The sequence below is a fragment of the Lagopus muta genome, chromosome 3 (assembly GCF_023343835.1).
Source record: "Lagopus muta isolate bLagMut1 chromosome 3, bLagMut1 primary, whole genome shotgun sequence".
Classification (NCBI taxonomy): Eukaryota; Metazoa; Chordata; class Aves; order Galliformes; family Phasianidae; genus Lagopus; species Lagopus muta.
Genome location: NC_064435.1, coordinates 16,642,412 through 16,665,377, shown reverse-complemented (window position 1 = coordinate 16,665,377; position 22,966 = coordinate 16,642,412). Strand labels below are relative to the sequence as shown.

At 35.4% G+C, this 22,966-nt stretch overlaps 1 protein-coding gene across 5 annotated transcripts in view; it reads right to left on the bottom strand.

Moving 5' to 3' along the window:
- Positions 1-22,966, bottom strand: part of CSMD3 (CUB and Sushi multiple domains 3) — a 528,421-nt gene that overhangs the window by 15,303 nt on the left and 490,152 nt on the right. For all 5 annotated transcript variants that reach the window (XM_048939546.1, XM_048939547.1, XM_048939548.1 and 2 more), the window contains 7 exons: positions 20,696-20,878; positions 19,456-19,632; positions 17,469-17,648; positions 12,241-12,414; positions 9,544-9,717; positions 9,216-9,289; positions 1,156-1,267 (listed from right to left, as the gene is read on the bottom strand). In XM_048939546.1, the coding sequence (XP_048795503.1) occupies positions 1,156-1,267; positions 9,216-9,289; positions 9,544-9,717; positions 12,241-12,414; positions 17,469-17,648; positions 19,456-19,632; positions 20,696-20,878 (1,074 nt within the window). The remainder of the gene's footprint in view (positions 1-1,155; positions 1,268-9,215; positions 9,290-9,543; positions 9,718-12,240; positions 12,415-17,468; positions 17,649-19,455; positions 19,633-20,695; positions 20,879-22,966) is intronic.

Below are 22,966 nucleotides of genomic sequence, written 5' to 3'. Positions count from 1 at the left end.
AAAATGTTCTTGAAAATGGCCCTTTCACCGTCAACGGACCAAGAACCAATTTAAATGCACCCTTGCATATTTAAAAATGTTTGTCTGCATATATAAACACAAAAAACATGCATCTTACCATATTAAAAAGCAATTCAGATTATATGGTTTAAGATACCAGTATAGCATTGAATAACGAAATAAATGGGTCTCTTTGGAAAATACTATGAGAGACAAAAATTAATTACTAATCCTAATCTCATTAAAACTGTTTTACATCATTAACAATGAGTGTCTGTGAGATTTGTGTTGCCTCAAAAGCAGCATACCTCCATACCTACGGAGTATGAGCAGACCCACTGATTTGCTATTTGTTTAGGGGGAACACTAGCACCAAATGGGACACTAATGCTGCTTGCTTCTGCGGATATGCTCAACATACATTGACAGTATTCCTTAAGATCAGACCTTATAAGGTGACACTGTTTCCAGAAAAATATAGATGGCTTGCTGAAGAACTAGAAAGATTAACTGTGATGCTGAAATGTGAAAGACCTAAGAAATGAAATTCTGTCTGCAAGATTATCTTCATTTCAATTCATTACAGATTACAATTACATAACTTTTTCCTGTCCCCCCCCCCTTCTTAATATACTCCATTAATTCCCTGATTACAGTTAGTAAACTGGTAGTGCAAACTCTCTGTAAGATCTGATTGTAACTATCTAGTTCAGTACAAGATAGATTGATGCAGGGATTTCCTTCATAGGCTGTTCTCATCACTTCCTGACTCTTGCACATTCCTCATTGAAAGAGATGCACTCTCTTAGGCAGAAACTTATTTTCAGCATCTCTCTGGTCAACAGAAGGGCTATCTCTTCTTTGAAATGGATCAGATTTAACACGATACAGTACACTGATACTGTGATTATTTTTCTTTGCTTTACAAATCTCATTAGGCTACTGTAGAAAAATTTGTTTACTCAAAAAATTTAATTTCTCATTTCTACACACTGTAAAATAGTAATGAAAAATTATATTAAATATAGGTTAATATAATTATATATAAAAAAACAACTTTAATAAAAATACTTCAGTAACTAGACAACATAGAAAGGAATTAAAGAATAATTTTAGCATTAATAGAAATACTTATTCCATCCATCAATTACTTACGTATACATTCTGGCTGAACTCCACTCCACGTAAGATCAGGAAGGCAAGTTCTTGTTGTTGATCCATGGAGAAGATGTCCTTTCTTACACTGGAACTGAACAACATTTCCCACCTGTTGAAAAGTAAAAAGCATAGTTATACTGTTATGAGAAAATGTATATATATTTATATATATATATTTTTAGGAAAAAAAAAGACAAAGTACTCCTTCAAATAATAAATGCTTGATAAATTAAGACACTTTTTCTGTAGAAAGACACTCCTTCTGTAGCATTTTGATATGAGATAAACATTTATTCATTTTCATTAGAATTATTCCTCCCACAGTATGAAAACCTCTGAGGAACAGAATCAAATTCTTGTATCGTCTGGTCTCTCTCTTTACTGTATCTTCCTAGCTCTGAACTTCCTCTACCGCATAAGACAGAAAGGAGCCAACTAGAAAATCTTACAGCATACTAGGGAAGCCACAAAGCTCTAATAGGTAATAGGCTATGTTGAATCTTTGTAGAATGGTGTATGTATCCAGAAGCTATAATGAGAAATATTTCATTAGCACGCACAAAGGCTGATCAACAATGCTATCTCATGCTTCAGAAAATATAATGTCCCTATAATACCTTCATTTCCTTTTATACCAGAAGAGATAAAACATAATTTATACAATAGAAACCAGAAGTGATCATGTCATTGAGCCTGGTAGAGTTCAAGGCGTGGTTAGATGATGTTCTCAGATATGTTTTAATGACTATATGGTTGTGTGTTGCACCAGGAGTTAGACTTGATGATCCTTGCAGGATCCTTTCAATTCAGGATGTTCTGTAGTTCTAGCTACCAAGTGGAAAGGTTTGTTTGCTAGCTTTCTCTATTTCCTAAAAATAATGATAATAAAATTCCTGGTATAACTGTCATCTGTTACAATAATACCTTTTCTATCTAAAAGAATAACTACTCTCTAAGCCATTTTTCTTATTTCCTCTTACAGTTTTAAATAAGGCAGCAACAACAAAACAAAAGCCAAAAAAAAAATAAAAAAAAATAAAAAAATCCATGCAAATGGATTTTAACTGTATTATCCTTGTCCAAGAAATATAACCTTTATATGTAGGTCTCCAAAGTAGCATTGAAATTACTTCAGTTGATCAAGTGATGAAGGTATTTTTAGAAGTGCTGCCATGCTATTCAAGACTAGTTTAATGAATAAATAAATTAATTAATCTCCCTGATTCCTAAAATAAAATAATAAAAAAATAAAAAAAAATAATAAAAAAACTACAAGTAATTGTTTTCCAAAGTAGACCTATTTTTTGTGTCATACTAGAGGCACCAGATGGCGCTACAATACAGTGTTACATGAACTTAAAAATCCGAAGTCTTGAGATGATGTATATTGCTTGGTTCCCTGCATAACTTGTAGAGAAGAATAGGTGGAGAAACAGCCTATATGTATTCATCCACTATCGTCTCTGACTTTAGGGAAGAGCTACACTATGTGTAACAATGGTTGTAGTCAGTCCTGGGTGGGAGTAAGACTTCCTTGCATGCTGTTTGATTGTCTCTGTTCCACAGCTGTTTTTTTCTGCAATATTCACAATGGATTGGATATTCTAATTACTGGTACCAGAAAATTTTCATTTTTTTAAGTACCAAAAGAAGATATATTTGACATTTCCTAACACAAGAGAAGTAACAATGAGAAAAGAAAATCTATACATATCAAACTGCAACTGCTTATTAATAGGATAGCAGTCTATATATATAATGAACAAAAAAATAATATGATAGTTACATAAAATAATAGCACACTGTGATTTCCTTATTGTTTCTTACATGATAAACAAGAATAAAATTTATTTCTAATTGTCATAAATTACTTTAGTTTCAGCTTCTCTTGGTCTTCATTTTACCAAAGAACATGCAGATATTCCAAGAAGCTTCTCTGTCCCCTGCAATTCAGGTCAGAGGACTGAGCTGCTAAGGGAATTGTTTTAGCTTCAGTTATCATGGAATTTTTTTCTTCAAAATGTCTAATATGATGTTGTGTTTTTGTTCTAAGAGAAAAACAATGTTGATAACGTGCCAATATTATAGTTGCTGTTAAGCAGTGTCATGTAGAGCCAAGGCCATTCTCAGTGAAGGGGCCAAAGAGCTGGAAGGGAACAGAACCAAGACAGCTGACTTCAACTGGCTAAAGGGATATTCCATACCATGACATCATGTAGAAAGAGTTTTGAAGGAGGTGAGAGTTCATTTTGCTTTATTCTGCTCACTAGGGGGGCTAGCTGGGCAACATCAGGGGGTGATTGCTTCTGCACTTGTTACACACATACATATATAAAAATAGTCATGACTGTTATCCTTTTCTGTATTCTCAGTGACATTTTTGTCTCAACCTATGCATTCTCCTTTGTTTTTCTCATTTCTCTCCCCCATCCTACTGGAAAGGTGGGGAAGTGAGCAAATGATTGTTTGGTGCTGAGCCACCTGATGGGTTAAACCACTGCAGGAATGTCTGTCCTTTCTCTTCAGTAACTGTTAACACCACATTTAAATAAACAAAATCATACCTCATTAAATTTTTGCTATATCTGTAGTCAGGTAGCCCAGTAATACAGTACTACTGTAATCACTAATGTGATAATTATTGTGCAGAAGTTTGACAGGCTTCCTTTCTCTGAGCTTGTCTTGACCTGCTTGGAGCCTTTTTGGTTTATTTTGATCTAGCTGTAACATCATTTTTTCTTCTGATCTTGTAGTTGTGACTAATTTGCATCCATTCCTTTTCCTTTGTACAGTACAATCACAATTTATATCCACAGTAGTAACAAGTAGCTATCATGAGGAATGAAAAATTAACCACTAATGAGACACAGCACAGAGAAATATAGGCTTGAGATTTGTGAGAAATGGTGGCACAGGTTGTTGTGAAGAAGACTGCAGGTATGAGTGTGATAAGAAACGGGACTCAGATGGTAGTGGGGGAGCCTATAGCTGTGAGCAACTCAACCATGATCACTTAAAGAAATAATGTCCTGAACAGAATCAGTGTTCAGGGGTAACAAAGAACAATTATCTACCATAAATGAAATGGACCATTGTAGAGTAGGTAACAATATTCATGGAGTTACAGAATGCTTAGTGTAAAAATAGGCTAGAAATACAATCATCCCCACGTCAATGAAGAAGGCAAAAAAGATCAAAAAGAAAAAAGAATCAAAATGATATTTCTCTTAGAGAAGCATTTCCCAGTGAAACAAACACTAACACCTGCAACCAACAAAGGACTGAAGTCACAGATCTCATGAAGCAGGGAAGTAAAAAGATTCAGGAAAAGTGCTGGAAATCAGTACATATGTCTACTGCACTTTAAAGTGAATTAGAACTAATTTTGTTATGTTTTGTGAAATATTCACTGCTCAGTCTTTCCCCAACTTTTCTACAGTAATTAGATACAGACCAGTGATTTTTGAATTTGACTACTGAGAGTTCGGTTACATCATAAATTCTAGGCTTTTGCTAAGAAGTATGTTCCCTTCTTGCCAGTAGCAAGATTTTGAGTGTAAAACATTGTAGTACTACACTTTTATAGAAAGAGACATAGTTTCTAGAATACTGGATACTTCTGGTAACTAAAAATAAAGCTTAAAATCTCATAGTAGATATTTTACTCTACTTTGACATTGTGATGTAAGCTGTAGTTAATCACTCATTCTGTTTACAATACAAATCAACAATGACAACAAAGAACTTCGTATAATTATTTTCTTTAGGTATACATATTTTGTGGTTTCAAGCACATGATGTCATGATATGGACGTGATATGATATATACTGATAAAACCAGGACAATACATTTGCATAATAAAGATCACAACATAACTGTAATCCTTTTCAGAAATTGCATGGCACCTGTTAGGGCATAAATTTCAATGATGCAGTGATTATGTCAACTATGTTTGTGTCCACAGCTAGCCTGCAGGATTAGAGCACCTTTCTTATACTTTTATCTGACAATTCCATCATCACTAACATTTTTATAAGCATTAAGTTCACAGAGTATTTGCAAGGTTGCTCCATGTCTTTAGACCAAGTTTCAAATAGCATTTCATAATATAGAACACTGTCTTGCTTAACACATGAAGTACCATTCAAATGCAAAGTGGAAATATTTGTGCTTTTATTAGTGTAGGGCCTGGGAAGTCAAGTTTTGATACTCCTTTCAGTCAAGTCAGGAATTGTGTCATATATGCCTGTGTTTTCAGTACAAGCAATAGCATAAGAAAACAGATCATTAAGACTGGGAAGAAACAACACTAACAAAAAACAGCACCGTGGAAATTCATGACTTAGTATTGTGAAAAACAACAGTCAGTGATATAGTTTTGTAGAAGAGGAGGTTTTGACAGTTGTTAGACAGCACTAACATAGGACTTGACATATGAAGACTTGAATTCTTCCATCAGGTTAGAGTCTTATTTTTCGTTTTGATGAGACAAAGTTAAAAGTTAAGCATTAAGTCACTTAAATGGCCTTATTACTATTAGCTTAAATGTGAAGCATTTAAGAGAGTTTTTTTTCCAACCCCTTTGTCTTAGAAAAAGAGAACAAATGAAAAAAAAAAAATCCTGAAATGAGAAAAAAATCCTCTGGGTTAGAGTCAGAAAACAGTCCTTTATATTCAGTGGTGACAGTTCCTTGTTACAGATTCAGATCTGCCAACTGCAAACCATTTTGCTTAATTCTGAGAAACTCTTTTGATCTATTACTAAAAATAAGAGAGAACTAAAGAGAGGACTATCAGAGAAAAGGAAATCAAAGCCATCTCAACTTCAGTATTTTATAATTATTCTTTAACTTTCTGCTGTGGATAGAAGAAACAAAAGTCATTATATTATTATTATTATTCCATTCATAAAGGAAGTTAATTATAGCATATTATAAACTAAATTATGTTTGTGGCTTAAATGAGTCATAATATTATTGAATACATACTAATGTAATATTTCTGTCCAGGAACTAGAGACAATAACTTGTCTAGAACTGAATATTTTCACTACCATCTCAACACAATAAAGAACTGAGCTCTGCTTCATGTGTGAGAATGCTACTCCTCTTTTGTTCTCTATTAACTAAGCAGTCCTATTTAGACTAGCCAGAAATCCCACTCAGACATTTAGTTCATATATAAAACCAAAATTCATTACATCAGAGCTTGCGGGTATATTGCTGGCTAGAGAAGACTATAGCTCACACATTTTACAAAATAATTGTCATCAAACTAAATTTGCTGATTTGTTCCATTAATCTGCAAGTCACTAACCTTACAACTATGTGATCAGGGTTGTAAATCCTGCCAGCAACTACACTTATTTTAAAAATTATTTATCAGTTGACATTTTGCTGGATATTTTGACAGTCAGTGTTAGCTGTGAGTGATGCTTTCATACACTGCCACATCTACATCTCAAATGAGAAAGGCCCCATTAGCTTCTTCAGTGATAAAATGCTCATTAATATGCCAGAGAAACTGGGACAATAAAATTGTAGAAAATGGTCATTACAATGATTCATTTCTTACACAGCTAAATAAAGAGTTGCAGTCTTGCATAATATATGAGGGCTGCTGCAAAAGCAATGCCTCCTATTTTATTATGTTGGCCAATGACATTAGAGGCAAATGTTGGTGGTATGGCAGGAAAGACTGAACCTTCCTACCAAAATTCCATTTCATTCTGTTGCTGTGCAACAGATGGCAGCAGAGGGGCACTCTGACAAAATGGCATCTGACAAAGAAGTACACATAAAGCAAAGGTGTGTCATTGAATTCCTTTATGTGGAAAAAAATGGCACCCACTGATATTGATTACTGCTTGCTGACTGTTTATGGAGACTAAAGAGTGTCTGTGAGCACAGTGAGTGATGGATGGTGCTTTTCAGCAGTGGTGAGAGAGAGAGTGGATCACCACCACTGGTACAGATTTTTACATGCATGGCATGCAGGCTCTTACTCATCATTGCTGAAAATGCACAACTAATAGTGGTGGCTGTTGAAGAATACTGTTTTGTAGCAGAGAATTTGCTCTATCAAATAGAGTTGATTGTGTCGTATTTTCCATGGAAATAGATAGGAGGCATTACTTTCAGATCAATCTTCACAGTATTACTTCCAAAGGAAGTTAGTCCAAGGACTGCCCCTGTGTACTCCATCTGGGCATGAAACAATACTCCATTTCATTCCCTGGAGAAAATCATGACAATTATATAACCGTTCCATATAGCTGTCATCTACCAAAATTGGAAAACCAAAAGATTGCTAAAAACCACCACTACTGGAAAAAAAGACAACCACAAGAACAACAAACCAAATAAATCTGTGGCCATGATTTGGAATAATCTTTAGCTTCAACCCCCTGCTTCCAAAAATAAACTTAATATTTTAAATCTGCTTAAATTTTAATCAGGTCTTTCATGCATTTCTGAATATTTATAGTTTTCAGTTAACTCCTATTACAGGCACAACATTCAACCTGGAAGCTTCCAGATTACTTTTCTGCATACTCCCATTGATATGACTGCACTTCTCAGCCATATTACCAAACATGAATGCAGCAGAATAATTTTGACTCTTCATTAGTTTGTTTGCAGCTGCCTTATCATATTTCTGGCAAACAACAGGACACATTTCTGTCTGTACACCATTCACCCACAAAAATAACTCACTGACATCTTTTTTTGTGTGATCCAGAAAATTAGAAATTCCATTTTTTAAGTTTCACATTTTAGCACTGTTATTCATTAAGCAATATTATTAAAGATCTCTTGCTACATTATAAAAAGGGTTTTCCATCACTGAGTGCAAAAACAACTCACATCACACACTTACCATCTATATAGCGTTCCATAGGGAAAACCTACAGCAAAAGATTTACTTTGCATATACTACATTTTAGCACAGAAAACATTGCATGTAATTCCACCAGGAGCACATCCAAACAAAACTTGCTTACAAAATAGTCTTGCAGCAAAGCAGATCAATAGCCTTCTGGGCTGCATCAAGCAGATCAGTACCAGTAGGTCTAGGGAGGTGATCCTTTCCCTTTGCTCAGCCCTGGTGTGATACACCTGGGTGCTGTGTTCATTGCTGGGCTCCCCAGTACAAGAGATGCAGGGAGTCCAGTGAAAGGCCACAAAGTGATTAAGGGACTGAAGAACCTGACATATGAGGATGAGGGAATAGTGATTGTTCATCTCGTAAAATAAAAGGCTCAGGAGGAATCCTATCAGTATGTACAAACACCTGTTGGGGGCAGGAAAGGAAACCAAACTTTTCTCAATGGTTCCCAGCGATCAGGCACCATTGCAAAACAGGTACTAACTGACACTCAGGGAATTCTGTTTAAACATAAGAAAAAACATTATTGCTGCAAGAATGATAAACTTTGAGCAGTTTGTTGAGTGAGTACTAGTGGAGTCTTCATCCCTGGAAATATTCCAAACCAACCTGGACAAAGAAGCAGCCAATCCAAGTTGATCCTGCTTTGAGAAGGTGGTGATTGGACTAGAAGCTTTCCAGAGGGACCTCTGGACTCTGATTCATTTGTGGTTCTATGATTTCAGAAAAGTAAAAACACCCAAACACAAAATAACCAATTACATCCCACTTTCACCTCCTTCCCCTCCAAAAAAGTTCCAACCAAATGAATATTTTTGAAAAATATGTTTATGTTAGCAGTTTGGCACTGAGTACACACACTTTCAAAGTGAAAAATCTCATTTGACAAATTGTAGAGAGTGCATGTATATTGCTTTGGAAATACTGAACACCTTAAAGGTGAAACTTAAACCAAAACTTGATCACCTGACTTTCATTATAGAGCACTACTAAGGACACAAAGTCAAGATAATTCAGCAAGCAGAAATAATGAAACATGGTAATATCTGAGCAACCAACTTTTTTAGGACACAAGTAGTTTCTTGACCTCTGATTTATTAACTTTATTAGCTTTGAGGCAGGATAAAACATGATTAATATCCAATTAATAAAATATAGCATACTTCACCTGATAGCCAAATGTGTTGTTTTGCGATCCATGCCTTGGTACTCCTGGATTTTCACATGCTGTACGAGTAGGTTCTTAAAAAATATATATTTTAAATTAGAGACAAAGCAAAGCATAATATTTTAACGAAACATGAGTATATTAAAAAAAAAATTGCTCAATAATGTGCAATAAGCCAATGAGAGAAACAGAAATAAAGTGACTTGATTCTCAGACAGTATAGAAAAAGATGAAGATGATGTGAAATTGCTGAAAATGCTTAGATTGACTTGCAGGAAAAGGAATAATAAGCATTCAGGAACTGTTTACAATATGGGTGTCAACTTACCTATACATCGAGGTGAAGAACCACTCCAAGTGCCATCTGCTTGGCAAATCCTGGTGCTGGAACCAACCAAAATAAAAGGCAGATTGCAGATGAATGAGACTTCTGACTGGTAGATGAAGCTCTTGCCTTCTCTTTTCCCTTGAGAGGGTACTCCAGGGTCACCACAAAACTTTGCTGTGAGAAAAGAATTGATAGTAAATAAATGTATCTTTTATTGTAATGCTCTTTACCTACTACTGCTGACACTGATTGAAAGGGATCTTCATGCACACTCATGCTGATGAAGAAAAAGGGCATGATCTACGACACATTAAAATTGTATAAAATTTTACAGCCTTAAGTGGAATGGGACTGTTGAAAGAATTACGGGCTCAATTCTGAAAAAGATCTGTGAATAGGGACTAGTGCCACAGAAATAATCTCACTGATTGATTGAAAAATCACTGTTGTAATTTTTGTTTTAATTATCAAAATCATATGGAAATCTTAATTTGAAAATAAATGCAACATATATGTTTCTAACACAGAGGTTAGAAATTGTCTCCATATCAGGTTTGCTTTTTTTTTTTTTTTTTTAATTTTTATATTAACAAAGTAGCATCCACTCTCCAGCAAAAAGAAAAATCCTCACATTAAAAAAAATAATGTTTTGTTAAGTTTATTATTTTTTAATTAAAAACAAAATCAAAATTTCATCATTCCACTCTCAGCAGCCTTTAACCAGACACTGAATATCTACTGAGTATCTGCCTTTGATATAAAAGGCACTATGGTAATTCCCATCAGTTTTCCTCTGATATTGAAATAGGGAACTACAGGACAAACTAAAAGTACAGCAAACTAGAAGTTCTGCAAGTGTTCCCATTCCCAGTGGAAATACTGTCCTATGGTTTCCTGGAATCTTTAATAGAGATATGGAGACCTTTCAACAGAGATAGCCCTGTGGAGGTCTGGCACTGAGGCTATGAAGCTACTCTCATTCTTCAAATATGTTAATTGACTAATAGTAAGTTAAATTTGTAGTTAAGCATTTTCAGGAAAAGACCTTTTTTTCTTTTTCTTTTTCTTTTTTTTGCCATCTATTCTCAAGCTCATAAGAACAGCGGTCCTTTATTCAAGATGCTATGTAACTAATTAAACAGATAAATATAATAGGTCATAGATAATAAATAGCAACAACAACAACAACAAAAGAATGTATCCCATTCCAAATTATTCCACCTAGCTATAACTTGCATATCTTCAGCAACAGGCTCTATGGAGTCAAGCTGGGTACTAAATTTCTGATGTCAAGGGTGATTTAAAATTTCTCATTGAGAATGACTTAGACCAGCTCTTCATTTCTGCCAGATGGCAGCTAGCTTAAGCGCTTTGACAAGCACTGGCTGCCTACTGATATACACTGCAAACCAATGGGTAACCTCTGCACATCAGCAATACTCAGTTAATGTAATCTCTGCATGAAACCATCCTTAATTCCTGGGCAGCTGTACTCTGGGCTAACTATACCTTTTAAATATTTTAAAGGTGGGATCCATTTTTCAGAGCATTCTGAAGTATTCCAACATCAAAAGATGAAAAATAGCTTCTGATATCAAAAAAATTAACGTAAGAGCACAATATTTCAGTCAAGAACAAATGATGAAAAGCATTTTACATGGTCTTTGTCGTTTTTAATATTGTAAATTCTAGAAAACCTTCCACTAATGAACATAAATAGCAAATGCTTCCAGAAACAATGCCTTTCACCATATTCCAGTTCTGATATGTAGTTTCAGTATACTAAGTAACAGTTTTTTGATGGTATGAGAATATCCTTGATAGGAAAAGTAAGGAAGTGATAATGATCGTTACGGTTCCATAGTATTAGGATGCAGCTTAAGTAGTTGAAATAAATACTTGAAAGGGAGAGATGAAGAATGCAAAAAACAAGTACAACAACAACAAAAACACCTGGTAAAATAATGGAAAAATACTTATTTCAACATTTAGAAAGCTAGCTAGCAAGTTCAAATGAAGCTTTAGGGCCACCAAAAAGAAATTATCCTCTTCCAGATAAGCTGCTTGCTCAAGATTGCATTTCCTGTGGTATAGCTGTTCTATGAACAACTACAAAACGCAAACAAATGAATCTCTCAGAAACACCACAATCACATATTTAAAAAGGGTTTTTAAACAATAAGTGGAACAATACAGACCTAGAGAAAGAGGCTCATTTGCTATTACAATTAAATTTTTAGCAATATAAAAATCCATCAATGTGACAACTTTCAAGTTAATAAAATTTACTGCACACAACAGTAACTCAATTTAACGTATGGGGAAAAACAGAAAATTGTCAGGGAACACTCCTGGGATTTAGTAAACACTAGTATTATACACAACTCTCAGTGACATCAGAGAAAGTCTAGCATAAGTAATAAGCAAATAAAGAGTTTATAATGAATTTTCCCCAATTCATTACATGGCTGGATCCAAATACAAGGCGGCGTGTTTTGTTGGGATATTTGATGTTCATTGATTATATTTCTTTCACTTTCATGTGATCTCACAAAGGATTTACAGATATTCCTATATCTTCACTAATATATAAATAATATCACAATTTTAAACAAGATTTTAAAAAATATATGTAAAAAAAAAGAAAAAGCACAATATTTGAATTAAGAAATACAGGACCATAGAGAAAATACTTACGCAAGCACTGAGGTACTTCACCACTCCAAGTTCCATTCCCAACACAAGTCAAAACAGCAGGAAAAGAGAGTTCATAGCCTGGAGAGCAAACATAGCTAATGCTAAATCCCCAGTCCAAGTTTGTTCCTTCCAACCTTCCATTAGAAATCTGCGGTGGAGTTGGGCAGGTAACAGCTGCAATAACATTCAAAATAATTAGACCCAGCTGCTGTAAATATTCCCTGTGTACACTGTTACAAGAAGAACCATATGTGCAAATTTCACCTTCTTTAGAGGACAATTAAGTAAGATAATGCTGTATTTCTCAATATATTGTTGCCGCATTTTCTGGAGTTTGTGCTTCCTAGTTTTCTCCATTTCAGAGACATTATAATGGCTGATTGATAAAGTGTATTAAACTGGATGCTGTATCAAGCAAGGCAGCAAAATTGCCTCAAAATCAGTATAGAGACTATGAAGTGTACAATAATTAAAAAAGTCTGGTAATATTATACTAATTTAATTTGTTTGTTTGTGTTGACAACATAGAGTAAAATTATTTTTAGTGAGATAATAGCCAAATAATAGTCGAATATTTTCTTCCTACTAAGAAATTTATACATATTGCAGATACTAATGCCCATTGATCAAGTTCCAGTGCATGATTCCTCTAAAATACGCCTAGAAAGCCTGTTTCTATGTACTACAGTGTGATTAATATTTGCTTCACGACTAGTTCTTCAACAAAAAAAAGCACATCAAAGTGGAAGGATAAAATTGCAAGATTTGCATCCTCTTTAAATTATCAGTGTTGCTTCTTCTAAGAAAAGCCCAACTCCACTGCAATAGAGTTCCTCATTTCCAGGCCTCCAAGGAAAAAAATAAAAACACCATCTACTCATCTGCAGGAAAGAAGATTGAAAAACATCACAGAAGGACTGTAGAAATTACTGACATAAAAGTAGTAGAGGTGTAGAAGTGTAGACAGAAATGAAAACACTGTTCCCTGGATAATGGGATAGTAGCAATTATTAACTGAGGGCTGAAGTAAAAAGGGTATACAAGAAGCTAGATGAAAGAAAATATGAATTAAAAAGAGGAAGGAAAACTTAGGCAAAAATAAAGAATTAAAAGGAGAAAACAAAATGATTTTTAAAAAGAAAAGCTAGGAAAAAGCATATTAGAAAATGAAGGGAAGCAAATGAAGGAACTACTGGAAGTCATTCAGTCCAACCCCCTTGCTAAAGTATGTTCCCTAGAGTAGGTAGCACAGGAAAGCATCTAGGCAAATTCTGAGTACTTTCAGAGAAGTAAATTTCACAACCCATCTGGGTAGCCTGTTCGTGGTCCATTATCTTCAAAGTCAAGAAGTTTGTTCTCATGTTTGTGCACTTGGTGTTATTGAGCCACAGCCAGCTGAGAGTTTATGGATTTGGACTAAAGAAAAGACTAAGTGAATTAGGCCTTGGTCTTCATGGGGAACTTCAACCACTGTGATATCATTGAATTATAGAATCCTTAGAGTTGGGAGGCATCACTGAAGGCCATCTAGTTTAACTCCATGCAATGAACAGGGACACCACAGCTACATCACATTACCCAGGGCCTTATCCAGCACCACCTTCAAAGTCTCCAGGGATAGGGCATCAACTATGTCACTAACCCGTCCCAGTGCAAAAGTTCACTGCAAAAGATTTTTTTCCTTATATCTACCCTAAATCTACCCTTTTAGATCTTGAAGCCATTCTTCCTTGTTCTATCACTGCAGACACTGCTAAAGAGTATATCCCCTTCTATCCTGTAGCTCCCCTTTAGATACTGAAAGGCTGCTATCAGGTTACCTCCGAGCCTTCTTTACTCCAGGTCAAACAGCCCCAGCACTCTCAGCCTGTCCTCATAGGAGGAATGTTCCACATTTTCTGTGAGTCTGTGAGTAAGCACAGGTTCATGAAAGGCAGGTTGTGACTGACCAACCTCATCTCCTTCTATGACTGGGTGACCAGTCTGGTAGATGAGGGAAGGGCTGTTGACATAGCCTACCTAGACTTCAGCAAAGCCTTTGACATGGTCTCTCACAGGCTTCTTCTGGGGAAACTGGCTGTCCGTGGTCTGAACAGACATACACATCTTTGGGCAAGGAACTGGCTAGAGGGCTGTGCCCAGCAGGTCGTGGTGAATGGAGTCCAGCTGGCGACCCATTTCAAGTGGTGTCCCCCAGGGGCTGATACTGGGGCCCATCTTGTTTAATATCTTCATTGATGACCTAGATGAGGGGATTGAGTGCACCCTCAGTAAGTTCACAGATGACACCAAGTCGGGAGGTGGTGTCGATCTGCCTGAGGGTACGGAGGCCCTTAAGAGGGATTTAGACAGGCTGGACCACTGGGCTGAGGTGAATGGGATGAGGTTCAACAAGGCCAAGTGTTGGGTCCTGCACTTTAGGCACAACAATCCCATACAGCGTTACAGGCTTGGGGATGAGTGGCTGGATAAGTGTGAAGAAGAGAAAGACCTGGGGTGTTGGTTGATGCTTGGTTGAACATGAGCCAACAGTGTGCCCAACAGCATCCTGGCCTGCATTAGAAATAGTGTGGCCAGCAGGAGCAGGAAGGTGATCATCCCCCTCTACTCAGCACTGGTGAGGCCACACCTTGAATATTGTGTTCTGTTTTGGGCCCCTCACTACAAGAAAGATGTTGAGGTCCTGAAGCGTGTCCAGAGAAGGACAGGAGTCCTTCTCTGGTGAGGGGTCTGGAACACAAGTCTTATGAGGAACAGCTGAGAGAGCTGGGATTGTTCAGTCTGGAGAAGAGGAGGCTCAAGGGAGACCTCACTGCACTCTACAACTTCATGAAGGGAGGCTGTGGTGAAGAGGGATTTGGCCCCTTCTGCCAGGTCATGAGCAGGACAGGGGGCAATGGCCACAAGTTGTATCAGAGGAGGTTTAAATTAGATATAAGGAAGAACTTTTTCTCTCAGAGAGTGGTCAGCCACTGGAACGGCTGCCCAGGGAGGTGGTGGAGTCACCATCCCTAGAAGTGTTCAAGAGGCATCTGTACACTGTGCTGCATGATATGGTTTAGTGCTTGTGGTGGCAAAGGTGATGAGGAGACAGTTGGACTGGATGGTCTTACAGGTCGTTTCCAACCTTGTGTTTCTGTGATGATTCTATGGGACAGGAGCAACTCTCCTATGAAGAGAGACTGAGAGAGTTGAGACTGTTCAGACTGCAGAAGGAGGCAGCACAGGGCAGATCTTATCAATATACGTTAATATCTAAAGGGAGAATACAAAGAAAACGAGGACAGATTCTTTTCAATAGTGCCCAGAGCCAGGAAAAAAAGAAATAGGCATAAACTGGAACACGAGAGTTTCTGTCTTAACATCAAGAAACATTTCTTTACTGTATGAGTCATGAATCACTGGCACAGATTGTGGAGTCTCTTGTCCTTGGAGACCTTCAAAAGCCATCTGAACAGGATCCTGAGAAAGCTGTCCTTGGTAATAGTCCCTGTCTGAGCAGGGGCATCGAACCAGATGATTTCCAAATTCCTTTCCAACCTAAACCATTTTCTGATTTCATGATGCTGTGATACAGAAACAGCTTTCAAATATTCAACTTAAAGTATATTATAATAACGCAGGTCTGTGTTAAAAACTAAAAATTAAACAAAACAAATGAATGCTTGAATAAGCATCTTTATGCATCTCAACAGCACCACAGAATCATTTATATCTTCTATTACAACAGCACTGCAACAATTACGTGCCCGTGTTCTGGACAGTTCATTTTCCAATTACTTTAACTAAGTAGTACCAAAAGACCCTGGCATTTTCTCCTTACAGTAAGAACTAAATATTATAAATTTCAAACATACTAATGAATATTATGTATTTATTTTATTTGAATAGTTAAATCAGTTATTAACTAGAGTTGCACACCCAGTGAATCCTAGAGATTCTTTATATTATTGTTGTTTAGCATTTATACAAAACATAAGTATCTACCGTCTAGAAATTGAAGCCAAAACTAACAGTCTGCTTCCTTCTTTATACATTTGTTTGAGTCAGATCAGAGCTAGCTCTCCAGTCAGGTGCAGCACAGTCCTCAAGAATGCGATGCTGGGAAGATTTTGGTGAAATTGTATCATAAATAATCGTTCTGTCTGTTAACCTAATAGCTTTTCACTTACAGGCACTCTTAGAAGCAAATTAAATTGTAGTCAACCAGACTGGTTGGTCTGGTCATTCTTATGCTCTTAAAATCAGATTTGCAATTGAAGCTGTGTCTGGTTAAGAAGAGCACAATAAAATAGAAATGAGTTAATTTTTAAGAGAATCTGAAAGTTAGACATCTTCTGAAATTGACAAAATACAGAGAGTTATATTATACTTGGTAGCATATTGAAACAATCATACTTGAGAAGGAAAATACGTGCAACTGGAGTGGAGAATCAAAAGGATTTAACCTGTTTTTCCTCAAGAGAGAAAATGAGGTATATAGTCAAACATCCAGAAAAAAAATAAACCATTCATGAGAACAAAGTACATGCTTAGACAATTAAATTCTAGAAAACTAAAGATTAAACAAACTAAGTATCAGCTCAGGAAGAAAGAACATTAAAAATTTAATGTTGCTTCTTTACAGTTGTGATAGGTTTCTCAGAAAAAAAATTGTTTTGATGATGAGGGTTATCTTTTAGTAAAGTTCAGAATTTTTGCTATTTAAACTACAAATAAGTGTTTTAAAAAGAAGTTCAATAAAGCAGAAATATCACCAATACAATTAATAAGTGAAAGAAAGCAAGGACCTGGAGATTCATCATTCTAGTTTTCACATTATAGAAGTGGTATTATATATACCAGAGTGGTATTTTTGTAAAGACAGAAACAACTGTACATGGCTTATCTTTGGTAATGACATCTTTAAGGTTAACAAACAAAAAAATGTAAACTACCATCATTTCATACTGGCTAATTCAATTTAGCAACAAAATAATACAGTATTCTGTAAGTATTAAAAAGGAAAAAGAACCAGCAGCAGCAGCAGCAAAAACCTGTCAACATGCAGTGCTGTCATCTAAAAGTTTTAAAACTGGAGAAAAGAACCAAGTGATTAAGTCATTTTCCAGCAGCCAAGCAACATATTTGTAATAACAGATTTCTAAAAAAGTACTTGGCTGACTCCTTGCAATGAACAGTGGATGTAAATGAACTAGAAGAAATAGCTGACTAAATAAATATTATACCTCTGCATGTTGGGATTGATCCACTCCACGTGCCATTGCTAGTACAAGTGCGAATGGAGGAGCTATCTGATTCCATTGTATATCCAGGTTGGCACATATAAGTAACATTTTGTCCAACCACATAATCATCACCATATCTCATGCCATTTGCTGGAACTCCTGGATCTCCACAATTGATAACTGCAAGTAAAGAATTGAAAAACAGTTTTTAAATATTGAATGTGATGTATTTATATATAAGAGGAAAACAGACAGGGCAAAACTAGAGATTTATTAGGGAGAAATAAGAGGAGCAAAAGTACAAATCTGGTCTTCATCAGCATAAGGTATGTCATCCAAATTAGCTGCCAAACACAACTCGAGCAGCTGTACAGTAATAACATTTTGGAGAAAATCAATACACCTGTTCCAAAGCAGAAGTAATGGACTGTAGAATTTTGATCAGTAAAATTTTAAGATCATAAAATGAAAAAAAGCAAGAAATAAACCACGCATCACTGCTACTGTTTCAGACCTCCTATCACTTCCGAGCCTTATTGTTAAAAATGTAGGTATTTGTTGTCTGGTTTATTTTTCCATTTGAACAACCTGAAAAAAAAAAAAAAAAACATTGCCTGGAAAATTTCACAACTATGTATATAAACTGATGTGAATATTCAGGCAATCCACAATTATGTTACATAGTTTATTCCAAAATTGGGCCAATAGCATTTACATGAGAGAATGGTTGTAAAACCTTCTGTGATTTCTGGTGTAAAAATTGCTGCAATGTCTTTTTTCTCAGTTCTCATGAATTTGGTCTATAAGTCTCAGCTTCAGTTTTCAGAGAAAGAAATCACGAGAACCATAGTGGAAATGATCAAAAGCTGGTCTTTTCAGGGAGAAGAAAACAAACAAACAAACAAACAAACTAATTTATACAACATGCAGCACACATGTTTTTAACAGTTCATCTAATAGTAAATTTGACAATCTCCCTGTAGTATCTTTATCACAGTTTCTTAGGCAGAGAACCCATCCTAGCTACTTCAAACTCCATGCCAAAGCGTGTCCAGTGAGACTGGCACCCTCTCTGTATCCTGGTTTCCAAAATGAGAAAACCTGTGGAGCATTCTGAACAAATCCCTTGTTGGTGAACTGAGAATCCAAGGTGCATTGTATACCTGCTCCACAGTTTACCACAATTTGTGCAAAGGGATTTTAATTAATATGAGTGATTCAGATCTTCAGAAAAATGAAATAGTCCCAGACAACATAACATCTACCTGCAGATGTGGAACAGACTACAGAATATACACCATAACGTTAGCTGAGCTAGTCTAAAGGCAGCTACCGATATACCACTAAATAAAAACACAGATAAAAATAGGAAGACAAGAATGAAGTAAAGTACATAGGTCAAGTAATTACAGAGCAATCTCAATTGGTCTGTAGTCTATATATTTTGATTGTATAAACAATGAATGCACAAATGCTATAGTTACAAGGTATACCTAAGAGCTTGGCTATACAGTTATTACACCAAAGCAGAAAAGATAGAAGTTTACCCATATCCTGGGCTCACTTATGAAACTCCAGTGGAGCAAATCTCTTCTGGATTCTTCACTTCCCCACTGGTAGTCAGCTCTTACATGGGTCTAGGAGAGGTGGAGTCAGGCTCCATCCCTTCTGGCAGCACAGGTGAATTGCCTTCACCTGTGCTCCCGTGGCTGACTCATGGCTCGCCTCAGGTGATCAATCAGAGGTTCAGGCTGTGATTCAGCAGTTCCCAAACAACTATGTGCAGCATTCAGTAAGCAGAGCATTCAGTACAGATATTCTTCATCTTTTCACTGCATTGTATTTTTAGAGTATTCCATGTACAAAATTATTTATGAAGTAGTGCAAGAAAAAGCCTTCATCTTATTTGTGGTCATTCTTTATAGTTTACTTCACTGTCTTTCAATAAAGCTAAAAACAAGGAGTATATAGTAGACCTGTGTCTTACTTGTGCAGTTTGGCAAGGATCCAGACCATGTTCCATTGGCAGTACATTGTCTTACAGATGATCCAGAAAGTATGTATCCTTCCATACATGAATAAATCACTGAATTAGAGAATGTAGTTCCATCAATGCGAAATACTTTTCCATTAGCAGTTGTCCCTGGATTACCACACTGTACAGCTATAAAGGAAAATATTAAATATTTTTAAAATGTAGTCGAGATCATTTTTGAAATAAAAATGTCAAAGGACATCCATGTTGCCAGCAGTGTTATGTTACAGGAATCTGTGCTGTTGTGCTGAAAAATGAAAGTTTCACCTCCTACTGATAAAGCATGTTGTACAGTAAATAGCTGTCTGCATGAATTATTTGCTTTTACCCTTCCAGGTAGCAAAGCCTAAATAAATAAATAAATAAGAATTATTTAGCTAAAAGACAGAATTCCAACTAACCAACTAAGAAAGTGCCTGGTCTACAGTTGACATTGTATTCTTTGATTCCATGGTATGTATGCACTATAATATCATCAAAGTACATAACCAGTCAAGTACAATTGAGTCAAGTAGAATCTGTTGGGAATTATTTCTTATTTTTGAATCTAGATGAATAAAGTATAGTTGATTATCTTATAAATATGTTTTCAAAACTCTTTTATGATTATACACAGAGGTGAACAATTCTAGAATGACTTACAACGAAGAAACTTGTTTCAGCATTTCATTTTCTACTGAAAAATATCAACGGTATCAGTTAGCACAATTTTTAAACCAATCATTCACTACATAAAAATATCTAATGATATTATGACAGTGTGTTTTCTCTAAAACAGCTCTGTCTCTGAAATTCAAATTTATAAAGGTCATTAAAAAAAAATCTTTCACTGAAAATTGAGTTTTAGGAGATTTATCTACTACTCCATTTAAATTTTCTACTAGATAACACATAAAGCTGATGTTGGCTCAAAAAGAAACAAATAGCCCAGTGTATTTAAAATAATGACAATTAAAAAAACAACTTATTTTAGAAAAGCAGTTTCTTGCTAGCAAATGATTTTAAATTTGCATCTTGGTGTCAAGCACATTACATTGCAACAACTTACTGGAAAAATTTTAATGGTTAGTATAAAACCATGTCACAAAACTGGCAATGTAATTTTTTTTTTTTTTTTTTTTTTTCTGATTATCATGTGTAATAACAAGAGACCTTGTAAAATGAGTGTATCTGTGTATCTTTGCTGATCTACCTTTACATTCAGGTTGTCTCCCAGTCCAACTTCCATTTGCCAGACACGTTCTTTCTTCTGAGCCATGAAGAATGTATCCAATATCACAGCTGAAATGTACTGTGCTTTTAATTTTAAAATTGTTTTCTTCCCTAGACCCATGACCTGGGATACCTGGATCACCACAAGAACTGGCTGTATCACCTAAAATTTGAAATACAGAGGTTAGAATAAATATGAAATACTATGGTACTGCATGTAAAATATGTTTACATCTATTTACTTTATAAATAAACATATATTTTTTAGAAATAAAGATACACCTGAATGGGTGAGTCCCCATAACGACAAAATTGATTCAAAAATCATTTGAATTTTACCAATTTTATATAAATGCAGAACAGAAATTATCTCAATGTTTCCTTAAAAGATATTAAGCTTTTGGTCACAACATGATCAAACAAGAATAAAACAAACAAACGAACAAAAAAGCACAAAACAACAACAAAAAAATTAGAAAGCAAAAACCTTGGTGATGCAAATTACACTGTCGTTTTATATAATATAGATATAAACAATTAGGACTACAGTTTAAAGCATTTACAATTAGCATATTAACTCCAGCAGATATAACAGCTATATGACTGATTCCATGACTCAAAAATTTAAGCTCTTTTCTGTTTACCTATATCTTTATATGATTCAGATTAGTAAAACAGCCTGCCATCCCTCTTTAGAAATAAATGGTAAAATTACAGCCCAAATGTCAAGGCAAATAACATTGTAAGTTTTTAGAATATCTAGCGTCTGCTACTTTTTTTTTAAATTCAAAAAGCTTTAGTTCAAGATATGAATCCTTCTGTTTTGCAGTCTTATTTTTTTTTTAACTACAACAAACTTATTCCATGAGTGTAAAGTTTCTATAATAACACATCAATTTTCAGCAAGTTAGTTGCCATAATGCCTAAAATAATATTTTGAGGGAAAAAAAAATAGGCATTTTGCTGTGCAAGTATGAATTAAATATTTCTCATGTAAAGTCAATTGTGTTCTTTTTTAACACCTAATTGTTACCAGAAATTATTTCTCTTTTAATCTTAGAGAGGTTAACTGACAGTTTTTGTTTATTTGTTTTTTAATTGAAAGCTACAGCTTCTCTCAGTGACTAATCACATTGGGAGTTAATAGTGTTATGACATTGTAACAGAACATATTTTCATTACCTCACAGATTTAATTCAATGGCTTTCACAGTCAACTCTGAATAAGAACCATGCTCCACTCATGTAACAAATTCTCAGCTGGCATTACATTTTCATTAAAAGGAGATTATTTGTCTACTTAAGTTAGTACACAATAACTTTTGCCCTTATATTCTACATTGCTCTAAATTTATGACTCCAGCTGACATGCTTATGATGACCAAAAACTGAATGCCGGAAGATATCAATGGGAAATCAAAATTCCTTCTAGCTCTGGAATGTGAAACACAAAGTGCGATGTAACAGATAGGAAACATTTAAAGGGTAATCTAACAAAAACTTGGTCACTTTATGTTTGTTCACCTAGCATTTTTGAATTCTTATATAAAAAGATTAATAATGGTGTCAGCTGAGAATTACCTATTATTTATTACTGATATCACCACCAAAAAAAGACAGTGCCTAAGTCTTTAACGTTTGTAGGTTGCTCTTGAAGTAATGCCTCCTAAGACACCACAGATACAAAGAGCACAATAAAGAGCACAACAAAGAGCACAACAAATAATAATATTATTTGATAAAGTCTTAGCAACAAAACAATTTCTTCAACAGAGTCACTACCATTAGCAATGCATTTTAGCCAGTGATGAATGAGAGTTTGCATGCTGTGCTCATAAAAATCTGCACCAGTTGAGATGACCCACTACTGCTGTTGCCATTGCTGAAACACAGCATCTACCACCTCACTGTGCTCATATTCACTTTGGTCTCTATATACATTCAGTGAACATCAGTGGGTGCAATTTTTTCCTTATGGAACAGTTTGATGGCTCATCTTTGCTTTATATGTACTTCCTTGTCAGATGCGTTTTTGTCAAAACTGCTCTTATGCAGCTATCTCTTCCACGACAACAAAATTCAATGGAATATTGGTGGAAAGGTTCAATCTCTACTGCAATACCATTAATACCTGCCTCTGACACTATGGGTCAAAACAATGTAATAAGAGGCATTACTTTTGGCACAGCCCTTGTACATATCAATTGTGGAATCGTGTTATCAAGGCTAATAATGAAGACTAATAGATTCAC